General features: G+C 45.2%; 1 protein-coding gene across 1 annotated transcript in view; it reads left to right on the forward strand.

The window, feature by feature from the left end:
• The first annotated feature begins 1,763 nt into the window (after positions 1–1,763).
• The window catches only part of FSTL4 (follistatin like 4), a 437,526-nt gene continuing 418,170 nt past the window's right edge, over positions 1,764–21,119 (forward strand). Inside the window, exons 1-2 of the mRNA XM_027097696.1 lie at positions 1,764–2,003; positions 9,573–9,708. Of these exons, the coding sequence (XP_026953497.1) occupies positions 9,583–9,708 (126 nt within the window). The 5' untranslated portion in view covers positions 1,764–2,003; positions 9,573–9,582. The remainder of the gene's footprint in view (positions 2,004–9,572; positions 9,709–21,119) is intronic.

Below are 21,119 nucleotides of genomic sequence, written 5' to 3' on the forward strand. Positions count from 1 at the left end.
AAACACACACCCCAAGGCCTGCCTTGGTTATGTAATAGGGCCACTAGGCTGACTCAGGGACTTTGTGCTCAGAGCTGAGAACAGAAACTGGCTTTTCCAAACACCTCAAAGTCTGTGAAAGGAGGTGAACCCAGCCTCCAGGCCGTGGGGCTCCATCTTGACCACTGACTTAGAATTAAATTTCAGGGGGAGGCTCAGAATGTTTCCAAACGTCCCTGCTTCCTTTTATGCTTAGTCTTAATTTTCTTTTTCCCAAGATGGACAGTGCCATCCCTTTCCTGATCCAGCTACAGAGAATCTGGTCACAAGCCAGCCTTGGTGGTTCAGTCATGGGTGGCCTTGGCAAAGATTCACGGTCAATTCTGAGAGAATATCACGCCTGCCAAGGCCAGGGGCACGGAGCATGGAGTAGCCTTTATCCTTTTGAGCACAAATCGTGGTATCCATGGAGGAAGTCACAGCAGAGTGAGCCCTGGAAGTCACCCAGGCTTCCTCCAAGTCCTCATTTTATGGATGGGGAAACATACCAATAGCAGAAACATGACTGCCTCTGGGTTGCAAGCTGAGTGGTAGTAGAGGGTGGGCTGCATCCCAGAACAAAACCTATGAGAGGGCAGGGACCACGCTGGCCCATCCACTGCTGTCTCCCAGCACCTAGTACAGTGCCTGGTAGACAGGAGGGCCCAGTAAATATCTGTTGAAGGAAAGAACAAATCTAACACCTCTTCCTCCATGTCATCTTTCTATTTTTCTTCCCCTTCTCCTGATATTTAACTAACCTTAACCTCAGAAGAGCCCCTCTGCCCCTCCTCCAGGCCAGGAAAGGTCACAGGGGCATGAACAAGACACTGTTCCCCTAAGCCAGGAAGTCACCTGGTGCCCACACAGCCAGAGTAGGAGGCTTTCCCCCAGAAAGTCTCCTGCCCATCAGTTACCACAGCCTAGACTGGCTAGAGTCTACTCCTAAGTCTGATGCCAGATTGGAGCTACAGTATGACCATTTGGGGGGCCCTAGTAGTTACAAAGTTGTTTCCAGTTTATTTGGGCACCAAGACTGATCTTTAGGCCAATTAATGGAAACAAAATGATCACTGGGCTGTGGTCTCCAAAAGTTGTGGATGTTGAAGAGGGATCCAGAAAGCTTTGGGAGCCCCAGGCTTGGGGATGAGGTCCAGGCCTCATGCCTGGTTCTAAGGGAGAAGAAGGGACTCTCTGGTCCCAGCTTGGCCAGGCTAGGCAAATGTCAACTGCGACTGCCTCTGTATGCCCAGGATTTAGTGAGATTCTGCAGTGAGAGAAGGCAGATTCAGAAGAGAGAAATAAAAACTTCGCTCTTTCGCAGGTTGTTGGCTCTCAGCGAGGGGGAGCGTCATTTGACTTTGCGTCCGGGGACAGCTCTCTTGGTGCGGTGTACTGGCCCGCCTGAGCTCCACAAGCTACAGCTGCTGATTGAGACCAGAAGTGCATATTGAGAGCACAGACTTGGGGAACCCTGCCCAGAAAAGAGCCAGAGGAGAAGAGGAGTGTGTTGGGGGGTGGGAGAGCTCGTCGGCTGCCGGGCTCCACAGAGCCAGGGCCGGGAGCGCACCCCGTGCCCCTGCGGCTGCAGAGATCGCCCTGGAGCGCCGGGAGTCCTCCAGCCCCGAGTGCGCGCCCGGCTGTTCCGCGCACCTGCCGCGGGCCCCGCGCGGGTCTGAGCGGCGGTCGGGCGGGCCGCGCGCACAGGTGGCGGCGATTGGGCAGGCGGGGCCCGGAGGGTGACGTCACGGGCTCCGGTCCCGGCGGCAGAAATAGGGCAGCCGCGGCGGCTGTACCACAGCAGCGGGCCGCGGCGGCTTAGAGAGCTGGATCTCCGACAGCCTTCAGCGCGCCCAGGACCCGCCGACAGCCGGAGAGACCGACCGAAGGACGCGGGACCGGGTCTCCGCTGCCACCACGGGGCGCTCCCTCTCGCCCTCCGAGTGCGGCCACCTGGTCTTCCCCTCGGCCCCCGGCCGCCTCAGGTACGCGGGCGCGGCTTCGGAGCGGCCGTGGGGAGGGTGCCAAGCCGCCGCCCCCGCCGCCGCCAACCGGTCCCGCTGCGCCCCGCTGGGGTACTAGCGCTCGCGGCCCCGCGTTTCCCTGCAGGGCCCGGCCGGGCGCTTGCTAGTCCTCACCGCCGCGCCTGGTGAGCCAAGTTTGCCCGCCTGCCGGGAGGCAGGCACGGGACCCCGCGACCCGGGCTGGGCAGGGCTACCCCGGGGTAAAGGCTGGGGAGCCGAGGCGTGTGGCCTGGGTCTGCAGTGGGGACCGGAGTGACCGGGCTTGCGCGCAGAGCACCGCGCAGAACCACTTGAGCCGAGCCCGAAGCGGGCGCCGGGCTCTGAGACCCTTCAGGTGCCGTTCTTGTGTTCTGGACCCCGAGCGGCCTCGGCGAGACGGGAGAGCGGTTGCACCTGGGCTCGGACTCGTGCCCTTGGCCCCGGGCTGGGACGCGAGGCGGGCGTCCTCACTACCTCTTTCCTCCAGCTTTGCGGGGAAACTTGCGTCTGCTCGCTGCAGCCCGAAGGGCCCGCGGCGCCCGGCGTGGCCTTCGCAACCCCGAGGGCCGCCGTGTCCGGGGCTGAGCGCTTGGGCTTCGCGGAGGAGGCGGGAAGGACCCGGGACCCCACTAGGCTCCGGCAGCCCGCCGCGCTCCTTCTGCTCGGTCGGGCCGGTCGTTGTTCCAAGCAAGCGGCCGGTGTTATTTGTTGGGAAATCACTAGTGAGCAATTTGTTTGGGGGGGATGTTCAGGCAGGGGACTTGGTCCTAACAGCTTGTAATGTGGGTGATCTCCACTCCTCTTGGAGCCAGCAAAAGACCTGTTCCAAGTTTCGGGGGGACCTAGGCGAAGCAGGCAGAGCTATCCGCTTTGGGTGCGCGTGTGGCCTCGAGTTTGGGGGAGAGCTTGGCGCGAGCCTTAGGGTCTCCCTTCGACTGACAAAGCGTTGCCCCGAGCGCGTATCGCTTGAGGCCTGCCACCTGAGGACTTCGGCGCCCGCCCCTCTTGCAGGAACAGAAACCTGCTGGAGCAGTAGGGTTTCTCACCATGCCCAGAACGTGGCGAGCATCCCGTGCAGCGTGTCCGTCTATGTAAGTTCCTGGGGACCTGCAGAGTTGGGCCTTCTAGGTTTGCGTCTAGCCCAGAGAGTTGTTCCCACATGCGCTGTCCAGACGACCTCTCTCCTGATAACTGTCGCCGACATTGATGAATAGCGCTTCCGCAGCCTCTCCTCCGCTCGCCTCTAGGTGTCGCTTCCGCCGAGGTTTCTGGCGAGTGGAGCCGGTAGCTTTGGTCTGTTCCCTTAGTGAATTTGTTGCAAGCCTGTGCACCAGGAATCGTACTAGATGGGCTCCTGAGACGCAAACATCCGTCCACATTCTCTGAGCCAAACAGAAACAGAATTTCAGTAGAAGGGGCGCGGTAACTTAAGCCCATTTTTGGTGCACATTTTGATTATCACACAATTCGAGAGGGGAGAAAAGGGATCGGGAAGAAATTCGGACTTTTCTCAAAAGTCCCGAGTTATTTTCCTATCATCAGGTTAGGGGAAAGCCAGAGATGACTTTTAACAGTGTCCTTTAATCCTGGAATGGCCCAGACAGGCTCTGGGTCTGGGCAGTGGTCAGGTGGAGGGCTCACCTGGGAAGCAAATGGTCAAGGGGGTGAGGGATACGGCTTCTCTGACCCCAGAGGCTCAGCAGCCCTCAGGCAGTAACTCTAATGGAAGACCTGAGCCGATGCTCCACAGAGCGCATGTCTGCTTTCCATCTCAGTTTTGTGAGAAGACACTGCAGCATTACTAGTTTATTTCTGTTTAAACGCAATGAGATGAATGTTCACTTTCTTCCCATGCTAGGGAAAAAGACAGCCCGTCTCTCCAAAGACTTCAGACAGAGCCAAAGGTTGTGCAAGAAAATAGTCTTTGATGTAATGAATTAAAATTGCTTAATAAAAGTTGTTCCAATGGATTTTTCTCTCTTCAAATTTTTTGTCCACCCTCAATTGTTGTCAGTTCCAGGAAGGCTTTTTGTTCCAGAGAGGGGCCAGCTTGTTCTGGGTATGGTGAGAACTTTTATCACTTTGGCTGTGTCCTGGAGTGGTAGGTTGGATTTTTCTACCTTGACCTGCCAGTCACTCAGGATTCTTCTTCTAAGGGCTGCAGCCTTTTTTTTTTTTTTTTTTTTTTTAGTGATCTTCATGATGTGAGCTTTTGTTTGACAACATTACATTTCAGAAATTGTCATTGACTAGTCAGGATTTCCTAAAAATCTCCTTAATTGCCACTTTGCCTTTTTTGCTATTTCTTTGCAAACTCAACTTTCTTGTGTTGCTCTGTGCTTACTAATTAATCAAATTAGGCAGTTATTTCAATAGCACATCTTTCCTTACATTTTCTATCTTGGTGCATAACACAAGGCATGCAACTTCAAGTAAAATAGAACTACAGTGGAGCGAACATGGTACTCAGGAGGCATAATCTGAATGTTGGAAGGGTGAGGGTTCTGTGCGTTAACTTCATTGTAAATAGGAATGTCATAGATTTACACATTGCACATAGACTAATTTAGATATCAAATTTATCAAATGTTGGAACAATTAACCAAAGATACCGAGTAGATAATTAATAGGAAATGCAATATAACTTCATTATGGATTGCTTCAGGGTTGGCTTCATATGTTTCCATGCCTAATTTCCCTGTTGGTATTTTAGAGATTATTTTAGGAAGTTTGAACCCTTTCCTTTTTTCCTAAAACACTCACAAATCAAAACTGGGGTCCTAAACCTTGCAAAAGAAATTAGCATACAGCTTCCTGGTTTTAGGTTGGAGTTGATATGCCTTTTTTTTCTCTTTGAACATTGGGCAGGCATACAGAAGAGAACTGTAGGATTTTGGTGGTCCCCAATTGGTTCCTATTTGTTGACTGCCAACATCACGTGTAAAATGCAATGCACCTAAAAGTAATTGGCTAGAGCATACACTTTTCAATTAGGTTAGAAATTCAGGTGCCTCAAAATCACAGACTTTACCATTCTCTTCAAGGATGGGTGGTGTTGCTTAGTTCTGCCAAATCATCTTCATAATTTCTGGTCCTGTCTGTTACAAAGAGAAGCCCTTTCCATGTGACTATTCCATAGTGTCTGGTCTGGTAATGCCACCACATTCTGAGAGAGGATGAGAGAGAACGAACCAGTGAATAGCTTTCCCAAAAGCTCCAAGCGTCAGAATTCCCATTCTTCCCAAACAGGGCTGATTCCTGGAGGAGGAAAGAGAAGTTTGTACTCATGCCTGTGCTTCTCTTTGCCTTCTGACACTGTTCAGTAAAGACAGCTTACATGCTGCTGTATGTTCTCTGGTGGGGTAGATTTGGAGTTTACATATTCATACCAATTTCTCCCTGGTCATTTGCATTCTTAGGTCACAGTTTTTCAACTTCCTTCAAAAAACAAGTCAGTATTTGGAATGTTACATTCTACAGATTTGTCGTACCTCTATAATTTTAAGTACAAATAAATAATAGCATGATATCAGCTTATACTATAACACCAGAAAATCCTGTGGTTTTCACAGCAAGGGGTAGATGATCTAATGGGGCCCATCTTGAACTAAAAAAAGCAAAATCAGTCTGTCTAAACAGAGGACGCATACATATTCCGTCCGTAAGTTTGTGATTATGTTAGAAACAAATCAATTGCCTAGGGGTCAGGATGCTTGAGTTTTAGTCTAGGTTTGGCTACTGAGTTGGCTTCATACATTGGGTGAATTCCTCCACCTTCTAGGCCTTTGGTGTCCTGTCTGTGCAGTGGCCAGTCTGGCACCTGATTCTCCTGAGCATGGGGAAACATGAGGCTCAGCTGGGAAACCTCAGAGGAAGCAGTAAAGTACTTCTCTTGGAAACGAGATGTCTTAAATATCAAGTGATTGTGTCTTACAAGTTGTTTGAAAGGAAAGGTAGTTCCAGGTCTTTTATGAGAACAATCTCAGGTAGATTTATAACCAGTCTTGGGACTCTAGCATGGATTGAATGAAGCTTATAAACCTAAATTGATTTCAAAAGGAGCTCTAGGTTGAAAAAGAGGGTTTGTGACCTTATTAGTGGTACCTTCCCGTTTCTTTGACAGGGAGATTCTTGTATTTTCTTCCATCTGAGGGCCAGTAGGGCTATTTGAATTTGATGAGTAATCTTCCAACAGGTCCTCTTTGCCCAAAGTGACTGTCTACCAGGCTGGTTGGTGTTGCCCATGAAGTAAAGGGTACTCTTGGCGCCTGGTATCCTTTGTATCTCCTCATGGTTTCTTTATTTCAACCACATTCTTGGCCAATGAAGACAGCACCAAGGAAGGCCGAGGAGAGCGTGCTGAGTGGCCCCATCCTGGGTGAAGTGTAGGAGGGCGCAGCTTGGCTTCCCCCTCTGGCCTTGCTCGGAGCCATGAAAGCTGGAGGAACACAGCTCTTGGCATCTGTGAGAGGAGAGACTTGGGGCTCATGGCCTCTAATCTTGCTGTACATAGATGTTTCCCCATCTAAAACCAACCATTCATCCAAATAAAATATTTCTAAGTATCAAGAGGCAGCAGGGGATGGGGTTTAAGAGTATAGACACCAAGTCCACCTGGCTGTCTTGGAGTCCCAGCTCTGCCATTTATTTGCCATGCAGCCTTGGCAAGGTATTTAACCCTCTCTGTGACCCATTTCCTCTGTCATTTGACTAGAGGATAATCATTGCCCTCCTCATGGAGTAGAAATGAGGATTATGAGTTAATACCTGTGAAGCATTTAGAACAGTGCCTGACACACAGTAATTGCTATATGTGTTAATCAAATAGAGAGTCTCTATTTGGTTATTAGACAGATCATCAAAATTGATTTAGACGCAGTGTTCTTTTTTTATGGACCGAACTGTCATAAAACTTGGGTTGTAAATTTTAAGAGTGTTGTTGCTGTAGACGGACTGAATTGTCAGTCACCATGAGTATAAAATGACATCTCAGACTCATCTGCCGTGCAAATGAAGTTTGATCTAGTGGTGGCCAAGCTGAAATAAACTTTACAGAGAGGCTGCTTAGGAATATTTCAGTAGTTGGCCTGGCTCGTGTGTTTCCCTGTCATCCAATGAAATCCTACGGGAATCTCAACACAAACCAGACAAAACCAGAGATGACTCCAGGTGCAGTAGGGCTGCAGTTCAGCTTCCTGAAACACATCTCAGAACAGCTGGTTTAATGCCAGAGGTCTGGGCACACCCTCTTAAATGAAGTGATTTGGCGCTTCCCAAAACAATTGAAATGAACAGAATTTATTCTGATATTATCCATTAATAATAAAACATCCAAAATAATTGGTCTCGGATTACTAGGCCAACTGAAAACTAAATACTAGATATTGTGGCTCAAATATTTCATAACTCCAGGGATTGACATCTGTACATTATCTAGAGTAAGTTTTGATTATCTTGCTGTTTTTAGTTTATTTGGGCTTGAAGGCATGAAAAGGGAGAGAAGACGACCTTTTTATATATATGCTCACTCCATGAGCACTGGTTGATGGTGGATAAGTAGGGAAGAATTAATAAAAGTAGAGTAGGAAGCAGTGTCTTTCTAGTTCTAGCTTGAGTTACTCTTGCTGGTTTAAAAAAAATTCCGAAAATCCAGCAACTGCTCTCTGCAGTCTCTGGAACATGGATGGCTCTGTGTTCAGAAGAGAATAATTTATGGGGAGTAGGGAGTTGCCTTATTTATTTTTAGAAAAACTGGTTGCAGTCAGGGAAGTCATTTTTATTCTCTTTTAGTCCCAAATGTGATTTTTCTCTCCTCATCCCTGTAAGAACACACACCCTAGCTGGAGCCCCGGACAGGGAGCGTAGCGCTGGGTGGCTGCTGGTAGTGCTGCAGCCCTCTCCCAGGTAGCTGCGGAAGCTGCAGCGTTCTGCTCCACTCTGCCTTCTTCAGAGGGAGGAGCTGGTGCTGACTGTGCTGAGACCATGACCTTCAGATCGTATTTACTGGCCACTCGGACCGTTTCCCCAGTAATTCTAGCTTTCCCTCCAGATGTCAAAGATGAACGGCCGAAGCAACAGAGGTAGGAGTAGGAGCCTGTGGACTCTTTAAAAAAAAAAAAAAAAAAAGAGATGTCGTCTCTTAAAAGATAGTCATAACTTATAACCTTGCCTTTCACAGGCCAGTGTTATATGCCTACAATGTTTAGTCTGACTTCTCTTTCCTGTGGGCATTTCTGCCTCAAGTTGGGGACATAAAGCAAATCTGGGGCAGCAGCTTTATTGGGTATGGAAGGCAGCCAAAGGAAACCTGGAATGTGGCAGGAGTGTATTTGTTTGGCAGCCCTGGCATCAGCGCTAGTGATCATTTGATCCCTCCCCTTGTGTACAGCAGGGATCCTTCAAAGCTGTTGGCTCTGGGGGTGAGCACGGGTGGACCCCGCAAACAGGCTGTAAGGTCTCTCAAGCAGCTAATCATCTCTGACTCGGACACCTGCTCATGACCAGTCCTAAGCCAAGTGATGGGGGTGCTGTCCTCCAAGGAGCTCTGTGTGTTTTCATCTCCCCAGCCATGAGCAGGATGCAGTGTGGACCACATGCAGTTAAGCACTAAATTGTATGGTGCTCACAGAAATTAATAACTCTTCAAGTTTCCTTGAGTAAGAGTTCTAAATACTTCATGATGAGTTCTATCTGGATATGTTTCTTAGAGATCCTGAAATTAAGGTTGGAATATGTTCACAGTGGAAGCCTTAAAAAGTACAGCTAATTGGACAAATGCACCAGTCTGTGTCTTTGTCCTCTTAACACAATGCCCAGCATATGTTAGGGAGTTGAATTTTTATTATAGCTGATCCTTAGTTTTTTTTCATCCATGGGATTCTTTGATTACTTTCAATTGTCCATTTCTTAGACAATCTATCAAGTGAGTCTCAGGAAATATCTTAAATGCTACTGAAATCCTATTATCCATTGGATGCTGGGATTCTACTACAAGGACTGGTCTTGAAACAAAAATAAAAATAGTAGACCCTTTAATGCTGTTTTGAAGTTCACTCTCTTGTTAACTGAGGCATCAGCTACGAACAGGGGTGCTACAGATTTAACATGATTCCTCATCAGCATTTATTGAGCACTAGTGTGCCCAGCTGCAAATACTTTCTGAGGAAACAGAAGCGTGGACATAGGGTAACCTAACAGAGGTGCCTCAGCCTTCTCACCCTCATTTGTTCTTGCAGATGTAGTGGCAGGTGCATTTCAAGTGCGTTTCTACATACCAGTTAGCATTTCTAGAGTTCTTACTATGTGCCAGCCCTGCCTCCTTCAGTCCTCACAGCAGCGCTATTGGGTACATATTCTGACCCCATTTTAGAGGTGAATAAACTTAGGCTCCGAAGTATTATAACTTCTCCACAGGAAAACAGAACGGTTGGTGCCAGAATTTAAACTCGGATGTATCTGATTCTGGAGCACAGGTACTCACTAACTAACTATGCCTTGACATGTTTACACTTTGCAGCACTTAGTTCTGAGTGTTTGTCATTTTCTCAACAGACTCAACAAAATGAAACCAGGATGCTTTTGGCTGCATCTCACACTGCTTGGAGCCTCCCTGCCTGCTGCGCTGGGGTGGATGAACCCAGGAACCAGCAGAGGATTGAACATGGGTGTGGGAGAGTCCCGGGAAGAGGTATAGTCACGTCACGGCTGACATGCCATTTAAAACTCATTGCTTTTCAATGTTAGAGTATCTAATTTCCTTTCCACCTTTAGTTTTTATCAAGTAGATTGCAGTGAAAATTAAAATCCTGCCCCCTTTTTGGTAGGGGACAGAAGGAAGCCACGTGTGTTGATAAGGACAGGAGGTTTATATCATGCTGTTAAGTAATGGTCTAAAATCTCTCCAGTGCCAAAAATGTATCCCCAGATGAAGCTATGGTTGCATGTTTTGTCTTCCACACAGACCCACCAGAGAACGGCCTTTGTGTATATTTAATAGCACTCTGAAAGTGCTGACTCATTGGTGGAGCACACCCATGTGAATTAATGAAGTCTTTTAATTAAAAAATATGTTATAAAGGAAATAGACTTCTTTTCAGCTCTATAGATAACAAGAACCAGGCTGAGTAAGAACGGAGGGTAGAGGTCCTAAGGGAGACGGCCTTAATGAACAGATAAGAATGATTAATGGCATGTTAGGTATATATAAATGCTTCTAAAGTGCTTGAAAAACTTGTTCTCAAATACCTCCCGGGAGAGTCTTGCTATCCTTCTAATTGCTTAGTGAACTCTGCTCTGAAGTCGTGAAAAGGAGTCATAAACTGCAACCAGCACTGCTCAGGTAGTGGGCCTCATGAATTTGGGGCTCATGAGGGATGTAGATTTTCTGCACGTGCTGAGTTTTTTTGTACATGCTGAACCTTGAGCAGTGACTACACCCTTTCAATAAAACCACCTAGGATTTTCTTGATGACGTGATGAATACTAATTCTTACCTGAGAGCTTTCCAGGGCATCTTAACTGCCACTGTCTTCTGTGATGCCTCCCCTTCTCCTTTTCTCTGTGCGTGCTTCCCGTCCTGTGGAATGAGGAAGAAAAATCACCCCCAAAAGTCAACGTTACCCGGAGAGTGAATAACGATCCACACTATATGGTAGGATTAATGCGTTATTTGAGCAAAAGACACGATTTCTCTTTCATTATTACTTAACTGTAACACAATCCCAAAGCTACAGGCCTTAATCTTCAGGGAGCTGCAGAAGTAATTTAATGTGCACTCTTCCTGCTGAAGTGCGTGGCTTCCCTTTGTGGCGAGCAGATGATTAAACAGAAACACTGTCTCTCCCATCTAAATCCATGAAGGACACAACTTAATGTTCTTGTGAAAGAGTCTGAAGGCTGACTTGCTAGCGAGCCCAGCATTTCCCAATGGGAATCATTTAATCGTTATACCCATATCCATACAGAGGGAAAATGATCATTTAAGTCCTATCAATATACTGTTGAATATTTAATAGCAAAGCAAACAGGCAAACACACAGCTACGTGTATTTCGTGTTCTTACTTTCGGGGCTCATTGGCCCACTGTTTTAAATCACTTATTTCAATTAAAAGAGTCAAGCCTATTACGGTGGGATTTAGCTGGAGGTAAATTGAAGGTAAGTTGATATCAACCTAGGGTCTCTTTATTTTAGTTGTTACCACCCTAATTCTTTGTGTACCAAAGAAAAAGTAGATGATGCTCATCCTGAAGAAGTGAGGCTGTTTTTATGTTTGGGGGTGCTGTTGTGTTCCCCCCTTCACCCCATTACGATAGAGGCCCGGAGATGCCATTGTCTCCCAGGTTCGGGAATTTCACTGCTTCGGGAAAAGGAAGTGATGCCTCTGTGGACTCTCAAAGGCCAGAACAACCGCCCTACCCATCCAGTTCTCTTTGCCGTAGACTGAGTTTTTGTGAAGTGTTGTAACTTCTGCTCATTGAGTCTGCTTCTGTCAACTGTTAAATGAGATGATGACAATGTGAATGGGCCCAGGACATAGGACAGCCTCTGAATGTTTAGAGAGAGTGGGTAGGACATGTAGCGTAACTGGTTAGTTTGCTGACCTTGATGACACTTGATGCACAGCCCCTCTGCCCAGCTCTGGTTCTTACCTTTTCTCTAGAGTCTTCTTTTTTTTTTTTTTTTTTTTTTTCCGTACACGGGCCTCTCACTGTCGTGGCCTCTCCCGTTGCGGAGCACAGGCTCTGGAGGCGCAGACTCAGCGGTCATGGCTCACAGACCCAGCCGCTCCGCGGCATGTGGGATTTTCCCAGACCGGGGCACGAACCCGTGTCCCCTGCATCGGCAGGCAGACTCTCAACTGCTGCGCCACCAGGGAAGCCCTAGAGTCTTCTTTGACCACTCTTGGTTACATTTGATCTCTTTCTCTGAACTCCTAGTCTTAGTCTTTCCTATCTTTTTCTTAACTCTTGTATTTGTACTTTAGCATATGGATGAAGCCATCTTCATCTTTCTCTTCCTTACAGCGTCTAATAATTTTAAGAGGAAAATAGAGGCTCATTGAGTTTTTGAGTCAATTGATATTTATTCAACATTTGGTACTAGTCATGTTGTCACCTTGGTGCTTTCAAATTTCACATTAGACTGTCATGTATTTAAATGAGTTTTTATACCTCCCTGCAGAGCAGGCTCATTTTTGGTGTGGACATGAATGGTCCCCCCAGCAAATCTGTTAGCAGTTTGTGGGCCAAGCCAAGCTTGTACCTTGTCAACATCCAAGATAGTCCTCTGTGTAACAGGTTCTAACAGGGTAGTTTCTTCTTTGAATTGTAGCTCTTTATATATCCAGAACTCACTGCCTAAACCATATTAAACTCCTCTAGCAGTTTCCTCAGACAGTCTTATTTTCTAAAAGAATCAAAACCAACAGTTTCCTGAGACTCAGTAAATAAATGAATAAAAACCTTTCCAGGAACTAAATGGTAAAATGTTTCAGTGTGTATTTTCTTCCTGATCGTAGTACTTTCCAAAACATTCATTGACTTAAGCTTTTTTTAAGTACTCGGAAAGCATTAATAAGATTTAATTTGCCTTTCAAGTTATTATACCAATTACTTGAGTGTCCTAAGGGTAAATAAGGATTAAATGACCAATGTGTGTGTGCTTGCACATTTTTAAAGCAATTATAACAATTGTGAATTGTGTTAAATTATTGTTTCATGTACAAAGACTGCAGTTGAAATAGCTTCAAGGAGTTTACCATTTTACAAACGTCGATAAAAAGAAATGTAGCTGGGTGGAGCGCCTCTTTAATAAAGAGCTGAGTGGCAGGGCATGATCTAGAATCCTAATGCAATTCTGAATTCAGAGGAAACAATTCTGAGAGATACAACTTATCGAAATTCTGAAATAGAGTTATATTTTATTTTCCCCCTTTCCCCAATACTCTGGCCAAGATAGATACAGTAGTAAAATCAATATTGGTAGAATTTTATATTGGGGAGACCAAGAAAGTGAGAAGGGATGTGATAACAGTCCCTAGGGACGTCCCTCTTGAGGGGCAAACATTTGTGGGCAGGTCCCCTCCCCTTTGAGCCCTGGATACTGTGTTGCCATCACCCACTGGGCTCTGGGATTGGATGGGGGCCGTTACACAGCCTTATGCATCCTTCTTGATCTTACTGAACTTTTCCTAAATTGCTCATACCCATGGTTTCTAGTCATGCACTAAATATCTGTAAATATTAATATTGGTTCCATTTTAAATTGTTAGCTTTGTATGCCCTGGTGCTTATAGACCCGAGATATGCTTTGATGTCAGACACCATTTGTTCTCAGTGTGTGTGAAGTCTCATAGGAGTCTTGTCTTGTTTTTTTTTTTGGTATGCGGGCCTCTCACTGTTGTGGCCTCTCCCGTTGCGGAGCACAGGCTCCGGACCAGCGGCCATGGCTCACGGGCCCAGCCGCTCCGCGGCACGTGGGATCTTCCCGAACCGGGGCATGAACCCGTGTCCCCTGCATCGGCAGGCGGACTCTCAACCACTGCGCCACCAGGGAAGCCCTCATAAGAGTCTTTGAGGAAAAACAATAGGTGGTAGGAGTGGTATCAGTAGTCAGGATGCTTCCTGTCCTCCCTAAGTCCAGGGGTCAGCCTAAGAGAGCAGGATCCTACCCTGGTTGACCAGCCCGTTCCCCTTCTGCAAGTGTTGGCCCCTGACGCTGACTGCACTCCTGTCCCTGTGAGGACACCTTCAAATTACAGAGAACTTAAATGCTCTGGCTTCTTTCTGCGTTGGCTGGGCGTTCAGGCTGCTAAGACTGAGCATTAATTTAAAAAATATTTTTCTTCCGTAATAAGTGTCCTTGTTCTTGCACATTTGATTGCAGTTAAGACAATGTTCCCCTGCCCTTTCTAGTGTTGTTCTCCCCCCACAGCTCCCACCCCATGCCCCTGACTTCCTTTTTTTTACATCTTTATTGGAGTATAATTGCTTTACAATGGTGTGTTAGTTTCTGCTTTATAACAAAGTGAATCAGTTATACATATACGTATGTTCCCATATCTCTTCCCTCTTGCATCTCCCTCCCTCCCACCCCCCCATCCCACCCCTCCAGGTGGTCACAAAGCACCGAGCTGATCTCCCTGTGCTATGCGGCTGCTTCCCACTAGCTATCTACCTTATGTTTGTTAGTGTATATATGTCCATGCCACTCTCTCACCCTCTCACAGCTCACCCTTCCCCCTCCTCATATCCTCAAGTCCATTCTCCAGTAGGTCTGTGTCTTTATTCCTGTCGTACCCCTAGGTTTTTCATGACATTTTTTTCCCTTAAATTCCATATATATGTGTTAGCATACAGTATTTGTCTTTTTCTTTCTGACTTACTTCACTCTGTGTGACAGACTCTAGGTCTATCCACCTCATTACAAATAGCTCAATTTCGTTTCTTTTTATGGCTGAGTAATATTCCATTGTATATATGTGCCACATCTTCTTTATCCATTCATCCGATGATGGGCACTTAGGTTGTTTCCATCTCCGGGCTATTGTAAATAGAGCTGCAATGAACATTTTGGTACATGACTCTTTTTGAATTATGGTTTTCTCAGGGTATATGCCCAGCAGTGGGATTGCTGTGTCATATGGTAGTTTTATTTGTAGTTTTTTAAGGAACCTCCATACTGTTCTCCGTAGTGTCTGTACCAATTCACATTCCATCAGCAGTGCAAGAGGGTTCCCTTTTCTCCACACCGTCTCCAGCATTTATTGTTTCTAGATTTTTTGATGATGGCCATTCAGACTGGTGTGAGAGGATATCTCATTGTAGTTTTGATTTGCATTTCTCTAATGATTAGTGATGTTGAGCATTCTTTCATGTGTTTGTTGGCAGTCTGTATATCTTCTTTGGAGAAATGTCTATTTAGGTCTTCTGCCCATTTTTGGATTGGGTTGTTTGTATTTTTGTTACTGAGATGCATGAGCTGCTAGTAAATTGTGGAGATTAATCCTTTGTCAGTTGCTTCATTTGCAAATATTTTCTCCCATTCTGAGGGTTGTCTTTTGGTCTTGTTTATGGTTTCCTTTGCTGTGCAAAAGCTTTGAAGTTTCATTAGGTCCCATTTGTTTATTTTTGTTTTTATTTCCATTTCTCTAGGAGGTGGGTCAAAAAGGACCTTGCTGTGATTTATGTCATAGAGTCTTCTATGTTTTCCTCTAAGAGTTTGATAGTTTCTGGCCTTACATTTAGGTCTTTAATCCATTTTGAGCTTATTTTTGTGTATGGTGTTAGGGAGTGATCTAATCTCATACTTTTATATGTACCTGTCCAGTTTTCCCAGCACCACTTATTGAAGAGGCTGTCCTTTCTCCACTGTACATTCTTGCTTCCTTTATCAAAGATAAGGTGACCATATGTGCGTGGGTTTATCTCTGGGCTTTCTATCCTCTTCCATTGATCTACCTTTCTGTTTTTGTGCCAGTACCATACTGTCTCGATTACTGTAGCTTTGTAGTATAGTCTGAAGTCAGGGAGCCTGATTCCTCCAGCTCCATTTTTCGTTCTCAAGATTGCTTTAGTTATTCGGGGTCTTTTGTGTTTCCATACAAATTGTGAAATTTTTTGTTCTAGTTCTGTGAAAAATGCCAGTGGTAGTTTGATAGGGATTGCCTTGAATCTGTAGATTGCTTTGGGTAGTAGAGTCATTTTCACAATGTTGATCCTTCCAACCCAAGAACATGGTATATCTCTCCATCTATTTGTATCATCTTTAATTTCTTTCATCAGTGTCTTACAATTTTCTGCATACAGGTCTTTTGTCTCCTTAGGTAGGTTTATTCCTAGATATTTTATTCTTTTTGTTGCAGTGGTAAATGGGAGTGTTTTCTTGATTTCTCTTTCAGATTTTTCATCATTAGTGTATAGGAATGCCAGAGATTTCTGTGCATTAATTTTGTATCCTGCTACTTTACCAAATTCATTGATTAGGTCTAGTAGTTTTCTGGTAGCATCTTTAGGATTCTCTGTGTATAGTATCATGTCATCTGCAAACAGTGACAGCTTTATTTCTTCTTTTCCAATTTAGATTCCCTTTATTTCCTTTTCTTCTCTGAGTGCTGTGGCTAAAACTTCCAAAACTATGTTGAATAAGAGTGGTGAGAGTCGGCAACCTTGTCTTGTTCCTCATCTTAGTGGAAATACTTTCAGTTTTTCACCATTGAGGACAGTGTTGGCTGTGGGTTTGCATATATGGCCTTTATTATGTTGAGGAAGGTTCCCTCTATGCCTACTTTCTGCAGGGTTTTTATCATTAATGGGTGTTGAATTTGGTCGAAAGCTTTCTCTGCATCTACTGAGATGATCATATGGTTTTTCTCCTTCAATTTGTTAATATGGGGTATCATGTTGATTGATTTGCATATACTGAAGAATCCTTGCATTCCTGGAATTAACCCCACTTGATCATGGTGTATGATCCTTTTAACATGCTGTTGGATTCTGTTTGCTAGTATTTTGTTGAGAATTTTTGCATCTATGTTCATCAGTGATATTGGCCTGTAGTTTTCTTTCTTTGTGACATCTTTGTCTGGTTTTGGTATCAGGGTGATGGTGGCCTCATAGAATGAGTTTGTGAGTGTTCCTCCCTCTGCTATATTTTGGAAGAGTTTGAGAAGGATAGCTGTTAGCTCTTCTCTAAATGTCTGATAGAATTCGCCTGTGAAGCCATCTTGTCGTGGGCTTTTGTTTGTTTGGATATTTTTAATCACAGTTTCAAATTCAGTGCTTGTGATTGGTCTGTTCATATTTTCTATTTCTTCCTGATTCAGTCTTGGCAGGTTGTGCATTTCTAATAATTTGTCCATTTCTTCCAGGTTGTCCATTTTTTTGGCATAGAGTTGCTTGTAGTAATCTCTCATGATCTTTTGTATTTGTGCAGTGTTAGTTGTTACTTCTCCTTTTTCATTTCTATTTCTATTGATTTGAGTATTCTCCCTTTTTTTCTTGATGAGTCTGGCTAATGGTTTATCAATGTTGTTTTATCTTCTCAAAGAACCAGCTTTTAGTTTTATTGATCTTTGCTATCGTTCCCTTCATTTCTTTTTCATTTATTTCTGATCTGATTTTTATGAGTTCTTTCCTTCTGCTAACTTTGGGCTTTTTTGTTCTTCTTTCTCTAATTGCTTTAGGTGAAAGGTTAGGTTGTTTATTCGAGATGTTCCCTGTTTCTTAAGGTAGGATTGTATTGCTATAAAATTCCCTCTTAGAACTGCTTTTGCTGTATCCCACTGGTTTTGGGTCATCGTGTCTCCATTGTCATTTGTTTCTAGGTATTTTTTGATTTCCTCTTTGATTTCTTCAGTGATCACTTCATTATTAAATAGTGTATTGTTTAGCCTCCATGTGTTTGTATTTTTTACAGATCTTTTCCTGTAATTGATATCTAGTCTCATGGCATTGTGGTTGGAAAAGATACTTGATACAATTTCAATTCTCTTAAATTTACCAAGGCTTGATTTGTGACCCAAGATATGATCTATCCTGGAGAATGTTCCATGAGCACTTGAGAAAAATGTGTATTCTGTTGTTTTTGGATGGAATGTCCTATAACTATCAATTAAGTCCATCTTGTTTAATGTATCATTTAAAGCTTGTGTTTCCTTATTTATTTTCAGTTTGGATGATCTCTCCATGGGTGAAAGTGGGGTGTTAAAGTCCCCTACTATGATTGTGTTACTGTCGATTTCCCCTTTTATGGCTGTTAGTATTTGCCTTATGTATTGAGGTGCTCCTATGTTGGGTGCATAAATACTTACAATTGTTATATCATTTTCTTGGATAAGTCCCTTGATCATTATGTAGTGTCCTTCTTTGTCTCTTCTAATAGTCTTTATTTTAAAGCCTATTTTGTATGATATGAGAATTGCTACTCCAGCTTTCTTTTGGTTTCCATTTGCATGGAGTATCTTTTTCCATCCCCTTACTTTCAATCTGTATGTGTCTCTAGGTCTGAAGTGGGTCTCTTGTAGACAGCATATATATGGGTCTTGTTTTTGTATCCATTCAGCCAGTCTGTGTCTTTTAGTGGGAGCATTTAATCCATTTACATTTAAGGTAATTATCGATATGTATGTTCCTATTCCCATTTTCTTAATTGTTTTGGGTTTGTTATTGTAGGTCTTTTCCTTCTCTTGTGTTTCCTGCCTAGAGAAGTTCCTTTAGCATTTGTTGTAAAGCTGGTTTGGTGGTGCTGAACTCTCTCAGCTTTTGCTTGTCTGTAAAGATTTTCATTTCTCCATCAAATCTGAATGAGATCCTTGCTGGGTTGAGTAATCTTGGTTGTAGGTTTTTCTCCTGCATCACTTTAAATATGTCCTGCCAGTCCCTTCTGGCTTGCAGAGTTTCTGCTGAAAGATCAGCTGTTAACTTTATGGGGATTCCCTTGTGTGTTATTTGTTGTTTTTCCCTTGCTGCTTTTAATATGTTTTCGTTGTATTTAATTTTTGACAGTTTGATTAATATGTTCCTTTGCGTGTTTATCCTTGGGTTTATCCTGTATGGGACTCTCTTGCTCCCTGCACTTGATTAACTGTTTCCCTTCCCATCTTAGGGAAGTTTTCAACTATAATCTCTTCAAATATCTTCTCAGTCCCTTTCTTTTTCTCTTCTTCTTCTGGAACCCCTATGATTCGAATGTTGTTGGGTTTAATTTTGTCCCAGAGGTCTCTGCGACTGTCGTCAGTTCTTTTCATTCTTTTTTCTTTATTCTGCTCTGCAGTAGTTATTTCCATTATTTTATCTTCCAGGTCACTTATCCGTTCTTCTGCCTCAGTTATTCTGCTATAGATCTCATCTAGAGTATTTCATTTATTGTGTTGTTCATCATTGCTTATTTCATCTTTAGTTCTTCTAGGTCCTTGTTAAATGTTTCTTGCATTTTCTCTTTTCTAGTTCCAAGATTTTGGATCATCTTTACTATCATTATTCTGAATTCTTTTTCAGGTACACTGCCTATTTCCTCTTCATTTGTTAGGTCTGGTGGGTTTTTATCTTGCTCCTTCATGTGCTGTGTGTTTTTCTGTCTTCTCATTTTGCTTATCTTACTGTGTTTGGGGTCTCCTTTTTGCAGGCTGCAGGTTCGTAGTTCCTGTTATTTTTGGTGTCTGTCCCCAGTGGCTAAGGTTGGTTCAGTGGGTTGTGTAGGCTTCCTGGTGGAGGGGACTAGTGCCTGTGTTCTGGTGGATGAGGCTGGGTCTTGTCTCTCTAGTGGGCAGGTCCACGTCTGGTGGTGTGTTTTGGGGTGTCTTTTGCCTTATTATGATTTTAGGCAGCCTCTCTTCTAATGGGTGGGGTTGTGTTCCTGTCTTGCTAGTTGTTTCCATAGGGTGTCCAGCACTGTAGCTTGCTGGCCGTTGAGTGAAGCTGGGTGCTGGTGTTGAGATGGAGATCTCTGGGAGATTTTCGCCATTTGATATTATGTGGAGCTGGGAGGTCTCTTGTGGTCCAGTGTCCTGAAGTTGGCTTTCCCACCTCAGAGGCACAGCACTGACTCCTGGCTGGGGCACCAAGAGCCTTTCATCCACATGGCTCAGAATAAAAGGGAGAAAAAGTAGAAAGAAAGAAAGAAAGAAAGGAAGGAAGGAATGAACGAAGAAAGAAAGAAAAGAAAGAAAGGAGGGAGGGAGGGAGGAAGGAAGGAGGGAAGGAAGGAAGGAAAGAAAGAAAGAAAAGAAAAAGTAAGATAAAATAAACTAAAGTTATTAAAATAAAAAATAATTATTAAGAAAAAAATTTAAAAACAAAAAATCAGACGGATAGAACCCTAGGACAAATGGTGAAAGGAAAGCTATACAGACAAAATGTCACACAGAAGCATACACATACACACTCACAAAAAGAGGAAAAGGGAAAAAAATAATAAATCTTGCTCTCAAGTCCACCTCCTCAATTTGGGATGATTCGTTGTCTATTCATGTATTCCACAGATGCAGGGTACATCAAGTTGATTGTGGAGCTTTAATCCGCTGCTTCTGTGGCTGCTGGGAGAGATTTCCCTTTCTCTTCTTTGTTCTCACAGCTCCCAGGGGCTCAGTTTTGGATTTGGCCGCGCCTCTGTGTGTAGGTCGCCGAAGGGCGTCTGTTCTTCGCTCAGACAGGGCGGGGTTAAAGGAGCCACTGATTAGGGGGCTCTGGCTCACTCAGGCTGGGGGGAGGGAGGGGTGCGGATGCGGGGCGAGCCTGCGGCGGCAGAGGCCAGCGTGACGTTGCACCAGCCTGAGGCGCGCCTTGCGTTCTCCCGGGGAAGTTGTCCCTGGATCCCGGGACCCTGGCGGTGGCGGGCTGCACAGGCTCCCCGGAAGGGGGTTGTGGATAGTGACCTGTGGTCGCACACAGGCTTCTTGGTGGCGGCAGCAGCAGCCTTAGCGTCTCATGCCCGTCTCTGGGGTCCGCGCTATTAGCCGCGGCTCGCGCCCGTCTCTGGAGCTCCTTTAAGCAGTGCTCTTAATCCCCTCTTCGTGCACCAGGAAACAGAGGGAAGAAAAACTCTCTTGCCTCTTCGGCAGGTCCAGACTTTTCCCCGGACTCACTCCCGGCTAGCCGTGGTGCACTAACCCCTTCAGGCTGTGTTCACGCCACCAACCCCCGTCCTCTCCCTGCGCTCCAACCGAAGCCCGAGCCTCAGCTCACAGCCCCGCCCGCCCTTGCGGGTGAGCAGACAAGCCTCTTCGGCTGGTGAGTGCCGGTCGGCCCTGATTCTCTGTGCGGGAATCTCCCCGCTTTGCCCTCCGTACCCCTGTTGCTGTGCTCTCCTCCGAGGCTCCGAAGCTTCCCCCCTCCGCCACTGGCAGTCTCCGCCCGCGAAGGGGCTTCCTAGTGTGTGGAAACCTTTCCTCCTTCACAGTTCCCTCCCACTGGTGCAGGTCCCGTCGCTATCCTTTTGTCTCTGTTTAGTCTTTTTTCTTTTGCCCTACCCAGGTACGTGGGGACTTTCTTGCCTTTTGGGAGGTCTGAGGTCTTCTGCCAGCATTCAGTAGGTGTTCTGTAGGAGTTGTTCCACGTGTAGATGTATTTCTGGTGTATCTGTGGGGAGGAAGGTGAATTCC

The sequence above is a fragment of the Aethalodelphis obliquidens genome, unplaced genomic scaffold (assembly GCF_003676395.1).
Source record: "Aethalodelphis obliquidens isolate GAN/ISIS:26980383/991018 unplaced genomic scaffold, ASM367639v1 scaffold4, whole genome shotgun sequence".
NCBI classification, from domain to species: Eukaryota; Metazoa; Chordata; class Mammalia; order Artiodactyla; family Delphinidae; genus Aethalodelphis; species Aethalodelphis obliquidens.